The following is a 16,341-nucleotide window of genomic DNA, read 5'->3' as shown; positions in this document are numbered from 1 at the left end:
ACTAATGGTGCGTTCTAAAAAGTGGGAAGTTTTATCATTTGAATACTCCACTCACAAAATGGGGGGCACATCAACCAAACCAAAGCATATAATTAAAGGCCTACTGAAACCCACTACTACCCACCACGCAGTCGGATAGTTTATATGTCAATGATGAAATATTAACATTGCAACACATGCCAATACGGCCTTTTTAGTTTACTAAATTACAATTTTAAATTTCCTGGGAGTTTCGTCTTTGAAACATCGTGAAATGATGACGTGTACGCAAGGTTTTTAGGAAGTATGAGCGCTGCACACACACACACAGCTAAATGCCGTCTGCTTTAACGGCATAATTATACAGTTTTTTGGACATCTATGTTGCTGAATCTTTTGCAATTTGTTCAATTAATATTGGAGAAGTCGCAGTAGAAAGATGAAGTTGGGAAGATTTAGCCTTTAGCCACACAAACACACGGTGATTCCTTGTTTAAAATTCCTGGAGGTGAAACTTTACTATGGATCAGAGCGCGGTCAAGCCAACATGGATCCCTACCACATGTCAACCAGCAGGTTTCGGTGAGAAAATTGTGGTTAAAAAGTCAGTTCTTACCGGAGAAAAGCTGAGCTTGTGCCGTCAATAGCTGCCGTCGACTCCCCTGCCGTCGACACCGCGCGTCAAGACACCATTCCAACTATCAGGTACTATTTAACTCACTAAAACACAAGCAACACAATAGAAAGATAAGGGATTTCACAGAATTAACCTAGTAAATGTGTCTAAAGACATTGGAATCCGTCCCAATGCAATCGTGTTGGTTTTTTTTTCTAGTCCGTCGCTATAGATATCCTCAGACACGAATCTTTCATCCTTGCTCAAATTAATGGGGAAATCGCCGTTTTCTCGGTCCGAAAGGCACTTTTTGTTGGAGGCTGCCATTAAAAACAATGTGAATATGTGAGGAGCCATCAAACATATGACGTCATCGTCTGCGACTTCCGGTAGAGGCAGGGCTTTTCTCTTAGCACCGAAAGTTGCAGACTTTATCGTGGATGTTCTCTACTAAATCCTTTCAGCAAAAATATGTCAATATCGCAAAATGATCAAGTATGACACACAGAATGGACCTGCTATCCCCGTTTAAATAAGAAAATCTCATTTCTGTAGGCCTTTAAATACCAACATACTCATTTATTCAAGCACATGGACTCACATGCGTTTGTACAGCAAACATCACGCTTTAGGGTTTTTTTTTTTTAAACTTTCAAATGGCAGTCGGGGACTTTCCAGTAATATGGAATGCAACATAAAAATAAAAGAACAATGCACGGTTTGTAAGATTTGATTGAATAAATAGATGTACACATCTAAGTCCATCTATCCACCTTGGACTTAGACTTGGACAAACTTTAATGATCCACAGGGGAAATTGTTCAACATAGTAGCTCAGTTACAAAGAATGGAAAGTGTAAGGATGGAAAGGATAATGCAGGTGAAGGAGCTTAAATTCTGTTTAAATTAATTTACATTTTATGGAAAGTGCTTTATGTTTACTCAGTGTTGTGTTCCGACCCAGTCTTCTGCCGGTCACCCCCCAGATTCGTTAGATGACACATAAGCAGGCAGAGTAGCTTATTTTGATAGTTTTTAATCCAAAGCTTTGGGAGACCAAATATGCATATACACATTCAAATCGCATTGCCCTATTTGATCTGACCATACTACGGACGTTTTGCCTCTTACCCCCTGTCACTCGCCCCCCTTCTTCTCCTCTCCCCCTCCTCCTAAGCCTGGGATATTTGAGATAAGAAGAGTGTTATGACTTCTCGCTAAATTCCAACCTTCAAGGTCTATGCATGGCCAATACTTAACTCTTCTAAAATATGACTAAGATTTAAAAAGATATCTCCATCAACAGCCCAAAGGGGACTATTTACTTTATTTGTATAATATGAAAATGTATATATTGAATGCTTAGGGTAATTATAAGGCCCACTTTTTTTTTATTATTACATTTGTCTAAATTCTAAAATATTTGATGACGTAACTGTTTTAATTGCATATATGGCGAAAGGATCTGTGTGGTAAGAGGGTTTTGGAGGCAAGGTGTTATGGGTAATGGCAGTCAGGTGCGGTGGAATATACCACACAGTTTTTTGACCTCAGTGTTACTTTTTCTAACTCTTCGTTACTGTAACAAACTAGCTTTATATTGCCATTCGTTATTGTTTTACGTTTTTGAAGTTGATAGGTAAAGTATACAAAACGAAGAGGAGCGTCTGGCGTTTTGTTTTGTTGTTGCCGCAGCAAACGGAGCAGGAGAAAGTAGAGGAGCGCCAAGTTAAGGCTACATTAGGAATCTATAGCAGGTATAAAGTAGACTAAAAATTTACCGTAGTAGCAATATAAAATAATAACAAATGTAAGATTTACATCTATATATATATACAGCATATGGTATCCATTCATCCATCTTCCTCTGCTTATCCGAGGTCGGGTCACGGGGGCAGCAGCCTAAGCAGGGAAGCCCAGACTTTCCTCTCCCCAGCCACTTTGTCCAGCTCTTCACGGGGGATCCCGAGGCGTTCCCTGGCCAGCCGGGAGACATAGTCTTCCCAACGTGTCCTGGGTCTTCCCCGTGGCCTCCTACCGTTCGGACGTGCCCTAAACACCTCCTCGGGGAGGCGTTCGGGTGGCATCCTGAGCAGATGCCCGAACCACCTCATCTGGCTCCTCTCGATGTGGAGGAGCGCGGTTTTACTTTGAGTTCCTCCCGGATGACAGTTTCTCACCCTATCTCTAAGGGAGAGCCCCGCCACTCGGCGAGGGATAATCATTTCAGCTGTTTGTACCCGTGGTCTTGTCCTTTCGGTCATGACCCAAAGCTCATGACCATAGGTGAGGATGGGAACGTAGATCGACCGGTAAATTGAGACCTTTGCCTTCTGGCTCAGCTCCTTCTTCACCACAACGAATCGATACAGCATCCGCGTTACTGAAGACGCCGAACCGATCCGCCTGTCGATCTCACGATCCACTCTTCCCCCACTCATGAACAAGACTCCGAAGTACTTGAAGTCCTCCACTTGGGGCAGGGTCTCCTCCCCAACCCGGAGATGGCACTCCACCCTTTTCCAGGCGAGAACCATTGATATGATTCTAAATAATATATACAAAATAACAATGACAATGTACAATATTACAGTATATGTAACCGCTGCAGCATAAAATAGAGAGTAGATCCAGCAGAAAATATACATTTTAAACAAAGAGAGGTAGCTGACATAGAAGCGGTCAGGTAATAGATCTCCTATCAACTCCATATTTGGGTCGCTGGTGGGCTGGAGCCTATCCCAGCTGCATTTTTTCCAATACTAAGTTAAATATCTCAGTAGAAATTTATATATTTGTGTGTCTATATTAAGGGCCGACCTAACCTAAGGGGAGCCCTGGGGCTGGGGGGGGTTTGGGCCACGCTCCAAACCTCAACAACAATATTAATGTTTATCTTCCTGATGAAATGACATGTTTTTTCCCTCTCGTGTATCAAAAATAGACTCTCTCATATTGCATTGCAGTTGAACACTACCACAGGCACAATAATAAGCATTCTTACATTTCATAGCACTCTTGAAGAAACATTTAAGTCCCATCTTAAAACTCATTTGTATACACTGGCCTTAAAATAGACCTCCCTTTTAGACCAGTTGATCTGCCGTCTCTTTTCTGCTCTGCCCCCCTCTCCTGCGTGGAGAGGTTATTAGGTGACCATAGATGATGCGCAAGCTCTTCAAAGTCGGGACCAAAGGTGGACAACTCATCTGTGCAGGATTCTCATTGTATCCCATTGGGTTGAGTTTTTTTCTTGCCCCGGTGTGGGATCTGAGCCGAGGGCTTGTGCAGCCCTTTGAGACACTCGTGATTTATAGCTATATAAATAAACTTTGATTGATGATTGTATATGATGCCATTGTATTGTATGTGTACCTAATCAACTGTCAATTTATGTAACATTCAATGAAGCGCTTAATCACTAACATCCATCCATTTTCTACCACTTGTCCATTTCGGTGTCGCGGGGTTTGCTGCAGCCTATCTCAGCTGCATTCGGGCTGAAGGCGTGGTACACCCTGGACAAGTCGCCAACTCATCACAGGGCCAAATGATTGATTGATTGAAACTTTTATTGGTAGATTGCACAGTACAGTACATATTCTGTACAATTGACCACTAAATGGTAACACCACAATAAGTTTTTCAACTTGTTTAAGTTGGGGTCCACGTAAATCAATCATTAATCAACACATATAGACAGACAACATTCACACTCATATTCACACACTAGAGCCAATTTAGTGTTGCCAAGCAACTTATCCCCACAAACGATACATTAAATGTTTACTTATAGTGCAGTGGTTCTTAACCTGGGTTCGATTGAACCCTAGGGGTTTGGTGAGTCGGCCTCAGGGGTTCGGCGGAGGTCAAAAAACACCCGACTCATCATATGAATACAAACTTCTCCCTATCGGCGTATTACGCCCGAATGCAGCTGAGATAGGCTCCAGCATCCCCCGCAACCCCAAAAGGGACAAGCAGTAGGAAATGGATGGATAAATGGACTTCAAAGCGGCGCTACAGGATATAGTTTGGGTGGGTGACAACTGCAGTTCATAAAACCGGCCGTTAGGGAGCGGTAGCTTTTATCAGGGCTAGTTAGTGGCTGCCTTTTATGTCGTGAAGAAGAGTGTCCACGTGTCAGCATTAGTTGGAAAGCTGATTAAACAACTCATGTTTTATTTACTATCATAGATTATTTATGAAAATGGGAAATAAGATACCGGAGTCTCATCCAGGTGGTGAACGTACCCAAAAAGAAAGATTGGCGGCGCGAACAAAGTACGCCTCAGGCAGGCTTCAACTCATAAAACGGATCCGAGTGTTTCCGACGACGAAGCTCGTCAAGATTGTCCCTCGCACCGCCTTGTCTCTTACGTCACACTCTAAGACCACCAAGAACTTCATCCGAGGCTCTCTCTCAAATCTTGTAAGTTGTCAATGTTCACATTCTTGCTTGTTGGCCGTTAACCAGCTAGCTCGCTAGCATTCGCTTTGGCAATGGTTGCCAGGTAACGGCGCTAGAAACCCCTCGCGTGGGCCTCCAACATGGGGCGTTCAGGGACTATGGGAATTGATCGATTGATTGAAACATGTATTAGTAGAGTGGTCCTCAACCTTTTTTCAGTGATGTACCCCCAGTGAACATTTTGTAAATTCAAGTACCCCCTCATTCCATAATCAGAGCAAAGCATTTTTGGTTGAAGAAAAGAGATAAAGAAGTAAAATACAGCACTATGTCATCAGTTTCTGATTTATTAGATTGTATAACAGTGGAAAATATTGCTCATTTGTAGTGGTCTTTCTTAAACTATTTGGAAAAAACGATTTAAAAATAACTAAAAACTTGTTGAAAAATAAACAAGTGATTCAATTATAAATAAAGATTTCTACACATAGAAGTAATCATCAACTTATAGTGCCCTCTTTAGGGACTGTAATAGAGATCCATCTGGATTCATGAACTTCATTCTAAACATTTCTTCACAAAAAAGAAATCTTTAACATCAATATTCATGGAACATGTCCACAAAAAATCTAGCTGTCAACACTGAATATTTCATCGTTGCATTTCTTTTCACAGTTTGTGAACTTACATTCATATTTAGTTGAAGTGTTATCCAATAAATATATTTATTAAGTATTTATGACTGACTGCTATTTTTTAGAATGTTTTTGATAAATCTCACGTACCCTTTGACATACCTTCACGTAGCGTACCATCTATAAGAGAACTAGTGCTCTACAACTCGTCATTGCGCATATAACACAACTAAAGTGACAAGTCTAAATCATGTTATGCGAGCTTTGTGCGGAACAACGTTAGTGGCTGCAAGATGTATTTACACAGCCATAGAGGTCACACTGAGGGTGGCCGTATAAACGACTTTAACATTGTTACAAATATGTGCCACACTTTGAACCCACACCAAACAAGAATGACAAACACATTTTGGGAGAACATCCGCACCCTAAAACAACTTAAACACAAGAGAACAAATACCCAGAACATCTTGCAGCCCAAACTCTCACAGGCTACAATATACACAACCTCAACCGACGCAAGTAGGGAGGGTGGGGGCATGGGGGTAGCCCGGAAATCTCAGGGCTGCATGGGATTCTGGGTATTTGTTTTGTTGAGTTTATGTTGTATTACGGTGCGGATGTTCTCCTGAAATCTATTTGTCATTCTTGTTTGGTGTGGGTTCACAATCCGGCACATATTTGTAACAGTGTTAAAGTTTTTTTTACGGCCACCCTCAGTGTGACCTGTATGGCTGTTGACCAAATATTGTCTTGCAACATCACACATGTGGACTGCTCAGTCAAATGTAACAATAGTATAGGCTTGCACGATGTCTGTACAGGATTCAGAGGGCGTTAAGAACAGTGTCATTGTGGCACCCCTTGAATATTGTTCTTTGGGTAAAAATCGGCAGGGACTACCAGCGAATGGATACCCTGATATTAAGGGGACACCCGTGAAGATTGGGAACGTTGGGAAGAATGACGCTGTCAAGTTCTGTTCATATTAAACTTGCGGGCCGCACATACATTAAATTGTCATATCAAAGTGTGGGCCGCAAAATAACGTCATGTTTGAGACCCCTGGTTTAGAATATGTGGCCTGTGGCATTGTGTATGGTGGGTAGGCTCCAGCACCCCCCGTGACCCCATAAGGGACAAGCGGTAGGAAATGGATGGATGGATGGATGGATGGAGGAATTGATCTCAAAGCATTTAATCGATCGTAACCGGATTGCTTGGTTTGTCTTGGAAGACTTACCTAGACTAGATTAGTAAGTAAATAAGTACATTTTATTTATAAAGCGCTTTTCACAGATAAAATCTCAAAGTTCTGTACAAAACATAGGTGAAGTAAAACAACAATTCAATTTAAAACAACAGGGGCAACATTGTGAAAAAGATAATAAAGTGGATTAAAAATGATGGTTAAAAGGTGCATTAACTAAAAGATTTACTAAAAAGAAGTTTTCAAATGTTTCTTAAAAGTTTCAACTCAGTCAAGATCATGGAGGGACTGGTGCAAATTGTTCTGTCTGGGAGCTATAACCTGGAATTCCAGGTCAAAACAAAAGTAAAACTGAACTGGCTACAAAGTAAACGGAAACTGAATGGTGGACGACAGCAAAAACTTACGGCACAAAGTACATCCGTACATGACATTACAATCAACAATGTCCACACAAAGAAGAATATCAACAACTTAAATAGTCTTGCTTGCTAACACAAAGCAGGTGTGGGGGATACGCTCAAGGAAGACATGAAACTCTACTACAGGAAAACACTAACAAAACAGGGAAGGCCACCAAAATAACAGCGCAAGACAATAACTAAAGCACACAGGAAAACACCAACAAACTAAAAATAAGGCATGACGACCTAGTGGAGTTAAATTTTTAACGCCTTCTGCTGCTTGTGTACGTGCAGATTTTTTTAATGAAAAAAATGTGCCAGGCCTCAAAACATTTTGAAAAACTCTGCTTTAAAGGCCTACTGAAATCCACTACTACCGACCACACAGTCTGATAGTTTATATATCAATGATGAAATATTAACATTGCAACACATGCCAATTCGGCCGAGTTAGTTTACTAAATTGCAATTTTAAATTTCGCGCGAAGTATCCAGTTGAAAACGTTGGTATGATGACTCGTGTGAAGACGCTTGTGTACCCCTCACTTCAAGTGTGTGTACCCCTCACTTCAAGTGTGTGTACCCCTCACTTCAAGTGTGTGTACCCCTCACTAGATGAAGTGTGTGTACCCCTCACTTCAAGTGTGTGTACCCCTCACTTCAAGTGTGTGTACCCCTCACTTCAAGTGTGTGTGTACCCCTCACTAGATGACGCGTATGATGACGCGTGACGTCTCGGATTATAGCGGATATTTTTTTCCAGCCCAATCCAAGCTATAAGTAGTCTGCTTTAATTGCATAATTACACAGTATTCTGGACATATGTGTTGCTGAATCTTTTGCAGTTTGTTCAATTAATAATGGAGACGTCAAAGAAGAAAGATGTAGGTGGGAAGCGTTGCACTGCAGCTGCCTTTAGCACACAAACACAGCCGGTGTTTCCTTGTTTACATTCCCGAAGGTGAAGCTTTACTGTGGAACAGAGCGGTCAAGCGAACATGGTTCCCGACCACATGTCAACTGGCAGGTCTCGGTGAGAAAATTGTGGTAATAAGTCTGCTCTTACCGTAGACATGAGCGGAGCTTGCGTCCTCCTGCAGCTGCGGACTCTGTTGCCTCCTCCCACCGGAGACACTGGCGGTCACCACACCCGTGGCCACACCCCTCCGACTTTCAGGTACCATATAATCTCCCTAAAACACTAGTAACACAATAAGCAGATAAGGGACTTTCCAGAATTATTTTAGTAAATGTGTCTAATAACATCTGAATCGCTCCCACTGCCCTCGCCTTTTTTTTTTTTTTTTTTCTCTAGTCCTTCACTCTCACTATCCTCATCCACAAATCTTTCATCGTCGCTTTCTCGGTCCGAATCGCTCTCGCTGCTGGTGGCCATGATTGTAAACAATGTTCGGATGTGAGGAGCTCCACAACCCGTGACTTCACGCGCACACGGTCTGCTACTTCCGGTACAGGCAAGGCTTTTTCATCAGCACCAAAAGTTGCAAACTTTATCGTCGATGTTCTCTACTGAATCCTTTCAGCGAAAATATGTCAATATCGCGAACTGATCAGGTATGACACATAGAATGGACCTGCTATCCCCGTTTAAATAAGAAAATCTCATTTCAGTAGGTCTTTAATTTTTGGATTGGATTGGATTGGATTAAAGGCCTTTAATTTTTGGATTGGATTAAAGGCCTACTGAAATGAGATTTTCTTATTCAAACGGGGATAGCAGGTCCATTCTATGTGTCATACTTGATCATTTCGCAATATTGCCATATTTTTGCTGAAAGGATTTAGTAGAGAACATCGGCGATAAAGTTTGCAACTTTTGGTCGCTAATAAAAAAAGCCTTGCCTGTACCGGAAGTAGCAGACGATGTGCGCGTGACGTCACGAGTTGTGGAGCTCCACACATCTGAACATTGTTTGCAATCATGGCCACCAGCAGCTAGAGCGATTCGGACCGAGAGAGCGACGATTTCCCCATTCATTTGAGCGAGGATGAAAGATTCGTGGATGAGGATAGTGAGAGTGAAGGACTAGAAGAAAAAAAAAATACAAGGGCAGTGGGAGCGATTCAGATGTTATTAGACACATTTACTAGGATAATTCTGGAAAATCCCTTATGCGCTAATTGTGTTACTAGTGTTGTAGTGAGATTATACAGTCGTACCTGAAAGTCGGAGGGGTGTGGCCACGGGTGTGGTGACCGCCAGTGTCTCCGAGGGAAGCCACATTTCTCGACGAGGCAAGGCAGCCGGGCTGAGAATTTTTAATTTTTTTCCCTCCACGGAGTAAGCATCCGACGGTCGGTGGCGGCCGGTGGGAGGATCAAGAGAGTCCAAAGCTGCAAGAGGAACGACGCAAACTCTCCGCTCATGTCTACGGTAAGAGCCGTATGTAAACAAGGAAACACCGGCTGTGTTTGTGTTGCTAAAGGCGGCCGCAATTCACCACTTCCCACCTACATCTTTCTTCTTTGACGTCTCCATTATTAATTTAACAAATTGCAAAAGATTCAGCAACACAGATGTCCAGAATACTGTGTAATTATGCGATTAAAGCAGACCACTTATAGCTGTGATCGGTGCTTGATAAAAATGTCCGCTACAACCCGTGACGTCACGCGCACACATCATCATACCGCAACGTTTTTAACAGGATACTTTTCGCGAAATTTAAAATTGCAATTTAGTAAACTAACCCGGCCGCATTGGCTTGTGTTGCAATGTTAATATTTCATCATTTATGTATAAACTATCAGACTGCGTGGTCTGTAGTAGTGGGTTTCAGTAGGCCTTTAATTTTTGGATTGGATTGGATTAAATGAAATACTTGTAGTTTGGTTGTACATCCGGCAGATGTCGCCAATATACTCTGGCCCCGGTGGAACGCAGTATTTTTTTTAAACATTTGTCGCCCTCTAATGGCAGTTCCCACACAAACAAGCATTCCTCCGAGAAAGACATGACCGTCCCAGACCTCGACTGCCGCATTGTTTCCATTAATGGTTTATTTTCACTCCTTATCACCATGCGGGTAGTACTTTCGCGACTCTGTCTGTCTTTGGGTGTTTTAAGGTTAATAATTAGCGTAAATAATGTCAGCTGGCGCGCCGGGCGAGCGTAAAGGAGGAAGAAGAAAGGGGAGGGGAGCTGACATTAAAGCAACACAACAAGGAAACTACACTGCCTTCATTTTATCTTCAATAATGGCCTCGACCACGACGCGGCTCCCCCTTTAAAAGATCGCAAACACTTCCATTCACACTGGAGCTCAACGACCGAGCCCGCTCGGCATCGAGTGCCGAGTTGGAGCGACTTGTTCCCGGCGTCCTCGGAGCCATGATGGGTGAGGAGGATGAATGAAAAGTGGATATTGTCATCCTTAGAGGGGGCGTTAGGAGCAAGGAAGCCATGTCCTGACCGGGAAACAAAAGGCTAGCAGCGGCACTGACGGAAATGCTCCATTGTGTCTTCATCTTGTCACTTTAGACGTCCTTTTAAGCAAGACTAACTCTTTTTTTTTTTTTACAATGTAGCCCTGTCATCTCTCAAACACTTGCTTCTTTTTGTCCTGGTAGCCAGTTAATCATAGTGAATATTGTAACAAACGACCCCCCTTGTTTTACCACTTACATTGCTAGGTACATTTTGTTTTGTTTTTATTTTAAAAGTAAGATGTTTAACCCAAAAATATGTAGATTGGTGATAATAGATACACTTTAATTCAGGGGTGTCAAACTCATTTTTGATCAGGGCCCCATGGAGAAAAATCTACTCCAAAGTGGTAAAATCACGGCACGATAACTTGAAAATAAAGACCACTTGTTTAAAAATACAACAAGCTCTTTCTGAAAATGTACAAATCCTTTTACAGTTACATGTAGGGCTGGGCGATATTGCCTTTTTTTCAAACCGCAATATTTTTAGGCCATATCACGACATATTTCTCGGTATTTTGCCTTAGCCTTGAATGAACGCTGGATACTAGGGGTGTAACGGTACACAAAAATTTCGGTTCGGTACGTACCTCGGTTTAGAGGTCACGGTTCGGTTCATTTTCGGTACAGTAAGAAAACAACAAAATATACATTTTGGGGGTATTTATTTACCAAATTTGTATAATAATGATATAATATAATATAATAATAATGGTGTTTAATCAACATCTTGATGCCACACCTTTGATGTTGGATGGATTAGCTTGGCAAAGAAGTGTTCATTAACACTATTTGAAATGAGTAAGTCTTGTGTGTGTATATAGTAAAAGTTTTAGATCTTTGAGTTCAACTCATGAAAAATTGTAGTAAAAACAAAAGTCTTGTGTTTATATTTTTGTTCAGTGGAGAAATGCTTCTGTGGCTGAGCCAATCAGTGGCCACGATACTGAACGGAGCGCTCTGATTGGTTTGGCCAATAATACCGGAATTTGGGAAATATTAGTTTATGTAGCCATTTTTATGCTTGAAAATACTTATTTCAGGACCACAAAAATATAGAATATTCGTTAAACACTTCCTACAAATCTGCAATGTGATAAAGTCGCAATATTTAAAGTGCGATATGGCGAAAGACGACTGTATACCATTATCTAACACCAGTTGAAAATGGTCATGTGATACATTTTGCTGCATCTGAATATCAGAATTTGAATGAAAGCCATGATTGGTTTATGTTAAGATAAAAGTGGGATAATTTAGTTTTTTGTCTACAAATTTCTTGATGATGCTTGTTGTACAGTCAAGTAAGTCTGTCATATAGCAAGTCTGTCACTGTTACTACTACAGAGTAAATTAGAATGTTCCTATATTATTGTACGCGTTGGTTGTATGTTTTAGTAACAAATGTGTGTTTCCTCCTCAGAGCCGCCCAGTTCGCCACAGGCGGTGGAGGACGGAGGTGAGGAGGACGAGGACGAGCTGAGCGGAGGCGAAGAGGCCGACCTGCGCTCCACCTCGGGCCGCGGCTCCTTGCTTACCCGTAGAGGGATCACGCTGCGAGTGCTCCTGAAGGACGGCCTGGTGGAGCCCGGTGACGGCGCCCTGGCAATTCACTACTTGGTAATTACGTACAAGCGAGTAAGGGTGTGGCCAGATTAAATCATGACCATTAGATCTCGTTTAGAGAAAAGCTGTCTCGTGGGCAGAAGACAATCCGAAGTGTTTTTGTTTTAAAGGGGTCTTATTATGCAAAACTAACTTTTCTCACCTGTTGGTACACATTTTTGTGTCTTTTGGGATCCCCATAAGTCCCGAACATGTGAAGTCAAGCCATGCAAGCATGGTGTAAAACTTTAGACTTTGGTGATGTTTTTTTGCTTTAGTTACATCAGCGGATATCTCCATATACAGTAAAGGTTTACCTGAAGAGTGATAGGTTCTTTATTTTTCTTTATCCTCTTGTTGTGGAGCAGACTGTCTCGTACAAGCACATGCATTTCAAAATATTTTGCTGTTGCTATTAGTAACACAAAGTAGCGTATAATTCTAACTTGTCAGTAGCGCTAAAAAGTACAACATGGCTGAGTCAAAGGGGGTTTGGCTTCAGCACTCAGATAAGACCTCCCACAAAACGATGCATTCTAGATGTTGTTCTGTATGACAAAATGTATATAACATTTTGACCAAAGAACCACCGTTACATTACAATGAAGTGTTTTAAATGTAAAAGAAGAAAATCAGAAGCATATCCTTCTGATTGGAAATTCACAGTAAGTGCTTTGCGCAGATTTCAAACCAAAAAAACTATTAGAACGAGTATGTGTTTTTGACTGCTCGGGGACCTGCTCCCCTTATTTAAGATCAGCCATTGTGTGCATGTACAAGGAGAATCAGCCAAACTGTCAATCATTAATGCTAAGACACGACAGAAAAGCACCCTGGACACACTTGTTTGCTTCCCCCGGCAGCAAAGCACCATAACAGAAACCTTTTAAAACAGGATTGTCCAAACTTTTTCCACTGAAGGCAGCAAAGCGAAAACAAAAATAGGATGGGGCCATTTTTATATTTTTCCTTTTCAAACCAATACAATATTGATTTTAACCATTATGGTTCCCCTCAATTTTTGGTGAATTTTTAAGGTCTTGGTGACCTGCAAGGATGTCAATCATTAAAGGGTTAAAAAGTCAGATCTTATTTTTATTTATTTTATACTTTTATTGCTAAAATATGTATAGATCAACTTCACATCTATCTGTTGACATTAAGTAAAATTGTCTTTGTTTTTTGTTCTTTTTATTCAAAGAAACCATTTTTTTTGGCAAAAAATACATAATAAGCAATATTTTTCCCACCCAAAAATGTTCAAAGTTCAATCTATGATATGAAGCATTTGGAGCCTTGAATAGGTAAATAATTCTTAACAACTTTGCATCTGGTGTATTATTATTACTATTATTTTGAACAATGACTCAAGTTCTGGGTGATCCAAAAGGCCCCACTCATACAAATGTTAAAATAAGTCATATGTAAACATATTATTTTTACTTTCAATGCTTCAGTCTATACATCCACCTCATATCTGTCGAGTTTGTTTAGTTTTTTTGAGGAACAAGCAACAAGTTCAACATTTAATATTTATATCTCGGAAAAGTGTTCTGTTTTTTTATGTGCAATATTCACTTCAACACCTAAAATGGACTTGGTGTTTTATTTTAGCAAATAAAAGCGACTGCATCAGTTTAAAACAATAACTGACTTTATAAAGCTACTTTTTTGTTGTAGAGCCATCTTTATAATGTAATGAATTTCATCCACTTTACACCCGGAAATGGCGAGAACGAAACAAAAAGATGCTTGCTTCCACCCTTTTCCTTCGCAAGGATTATGATGCTGCGCATATGCTTAAAATGATCGGAATATGTAAATATTCAATTTCATTATGAATGTGCCTGTTACGATTTTACATATATTCTTGTGTGTATGTAAAACCTTAATGGAGGTGTTTGGATGTTTTTTTTAAGGGCTTTTGTAGGCAGTATGGAGCAACTTTCATAGGCTCAATTGTAAACAGACTTTTAACCACATTTATTTACTTGATAGAATGCATTAAAAAAATAAAAATGTGTGCTTGTCTTACATAAGGAATGTGTATGATAAGCAAAATTCCCCAAAAAAGTGCAGTTCCATTTTAAATATATCTACTTTCCGGAAATGGTGAAAGTTAAAAGGTCATGCGTGCAAAGTGCAGCTTCATTGTTTTAAAAAGTCTCATTGTCCTGTCCTATTCCTTGTCATGGTAGTTTTCTTAAACAGTGGCACTGTCACAAATTGTTGAAAAAATATAAAAAAGGGTCCCTTCTTTGGAATTTTCCCAACTCTACCCTTTACATATCATGAAACTCCTGTAATATGTTGTATGCAAAACAACACATGACCACATGCCTGTACAAGCGATGCTCAAGATGGCTGTTCACAATGTGTCTCCCTCAGGGTAAGAACTTCATAGGGGACCTGTTGAACGACGGGAAAATCCGCTGGGTGGAGACGGGCCAGATCTTCAACTCGCCCAGTGCATGGGCAACCCACTGCAAGCGCCTGGTCAACCCGGCCAAGAAGTCCGGCTGCGGCTGGGCGTCTGTGCGCTACCGGGGACAGAAGCTGGTGCAGTACAAGACCACCTGGCTGCACAAGTACCAGCCCAGTGCAGACATGGTGAGGACATGAACAACCTTGTACACAAAGTCTTAACAAATGTATTTTCTTCAGTACTACTGCATGGCTTTTGTTGCCTGCGTTTTACATAACAGAGCCTGGTGAGTGAGGAGGATGACGACGAGGATGAAGAGGAAGGGAAATCAGCTGTGCTGGCCGATGAGAAGAACAGAAACAATAAACCTGGAGGACTACATGGTATTATTATTATTATTATTGCTGTTATTAATTATTAATAAAAAGTTACATCGCGTAGTATTTGTCAACGTTGTAGTATAGTAGTGTTTTGTCCAAAGTGTAGCTTTTAGATCAGGGATATTCAACTACATTTGTTTTGGGGGCCACATTTCCAGAAAGCTAAGGACCAGAGGACCAAACTTTTACTTCACTATTTATCTTTTTTTGTGTATTCCGGAGAACCACTGTCCTCTACAGTAGACATTGAATTCAGGTCTATTTATTGTGTCACTTACTGGAGCGTTCAGCTGTTTTTAAGGATCTCCTGCAAAAAAGCTAGTCAAAGATTATCTCTACGACAGCACTGTAGTGTTTTTAAGAAAGAATCCGCTGCATAAATGCGCGTCTCTCAAGTCTTTTGAACTGAACTCACAGGAAACCAACTGAATAGCCTAAATGATGAAAAAGAAAATACCTGAAATTGAACCTTGAGCAATACCACCAGCATAACTAAAGAAGTTTAACAAATGACTACGAACTTTATCTGAATTATACAAGGTTTAGTGGCTCGGTAGGAAGAGCAGCTGTGCCAGCAACCTGAGTGTTCCTGGTTCGATCCCCGGCTTCCGCCATCCTAGTCACGTCTGTTATGTCCTTGACCAAGACACTCCACCATTGCTCCTGATGGGTTGTGGTTAGGGCCTTGCATGGCCTTATGTGTATGAACCCATTTACTTTAGTTCATTAAAGGCCTACTAAAACCCACTACTACCGACCACGCAGTCTGATAGTTTATATATCAATGATGAAATATTAACATTGCAACACATGCCAATACAGCCGGTTTAGTTTACTAAATTACAACTTGAAATTTCCTGCGGAGTTTCCTGTTCAAAACGTCGCGGAATGATGACGCACGCGTATGATGATATGTGTTTGTGACGTTATTGGTTGGAGGGGACATATTAGCCAGCATAACTTGCGGCTAAAAGTCGTCTTTCATCGTCTCTTTTCCAATACCACAGTATTTTGGACATCTGTCTTGCTGAATGTTTTGCAATTTGTTCAATTAATAATGGAGAAGTCAAAGTAGAAAGATGGAGGTGGGAAGCATTAGCCTTTAGCCACACAAGAACACTGTGTTTCCTTGTTTAAAATTCCCGGAGGTGAAGCTTTACTATGGATCAGAGCGATAAAGCGAACATGGTTCCCGACCACTTGTCAACTGGCAGGTTTCGGTGGGA

At 41.1% G+C, this 16,341-nt stretch overlaps 1 protein-coding gene across 1 annotated transcript in view; it reads left to right on the top strand.

The window, feature by feature from the left end:
• Positions 1–10,208: 10,208 nt before the first annotated feature.
• mpnd (MPN domain containing) overlaps positions 10,209–16,341 on the top strand; it is a 31,981-nt gene continuing 25,848 nt past the window's right edge. The window contains exons 1-4 of the mRNA XM_061888779.1: positions 10,209–10,614; positions 12,129–12,325; positions 14,699–14,920; positions 15,016–15,118. Of these exons, the coding sequence (XP_061744763.1) occupies positions 10,608–10,614; positions 12,129–12,325; positions 14,699–14,920; positions 15,016–15,118 (529 nt within the window). The 5' untranslated portion in view covers positions 10,209–10,607. The remainder of the gene's footprint in view (positions 10,615–12,128; positions 12,326–14,698; positions 14,921–15,015; positions 15,119–16,341) is intronic.

Source organism: Nerophis ophidion, linkage group LG26 (assembly GCF_033978795.1).
Source record: "Nerophis ophidion isolate RoL-2023_Sa linkage group LG26, RoL_Noph_v1.0, whole genome shotgun sequence".
Classification (NCBI taxonomy): domain Eukaryota; kingdom Metazoa; phylum Chordata; class Actinopteri; order Syngnathiformes; family Syngnathidae; genus Nerophis; species Nerophis ophidion.
The sequence above is the reverse complement of the archived record's forward strand: the minus strand, read 5'-3'. Positions and strand labels throughout refer to the sequence as shown.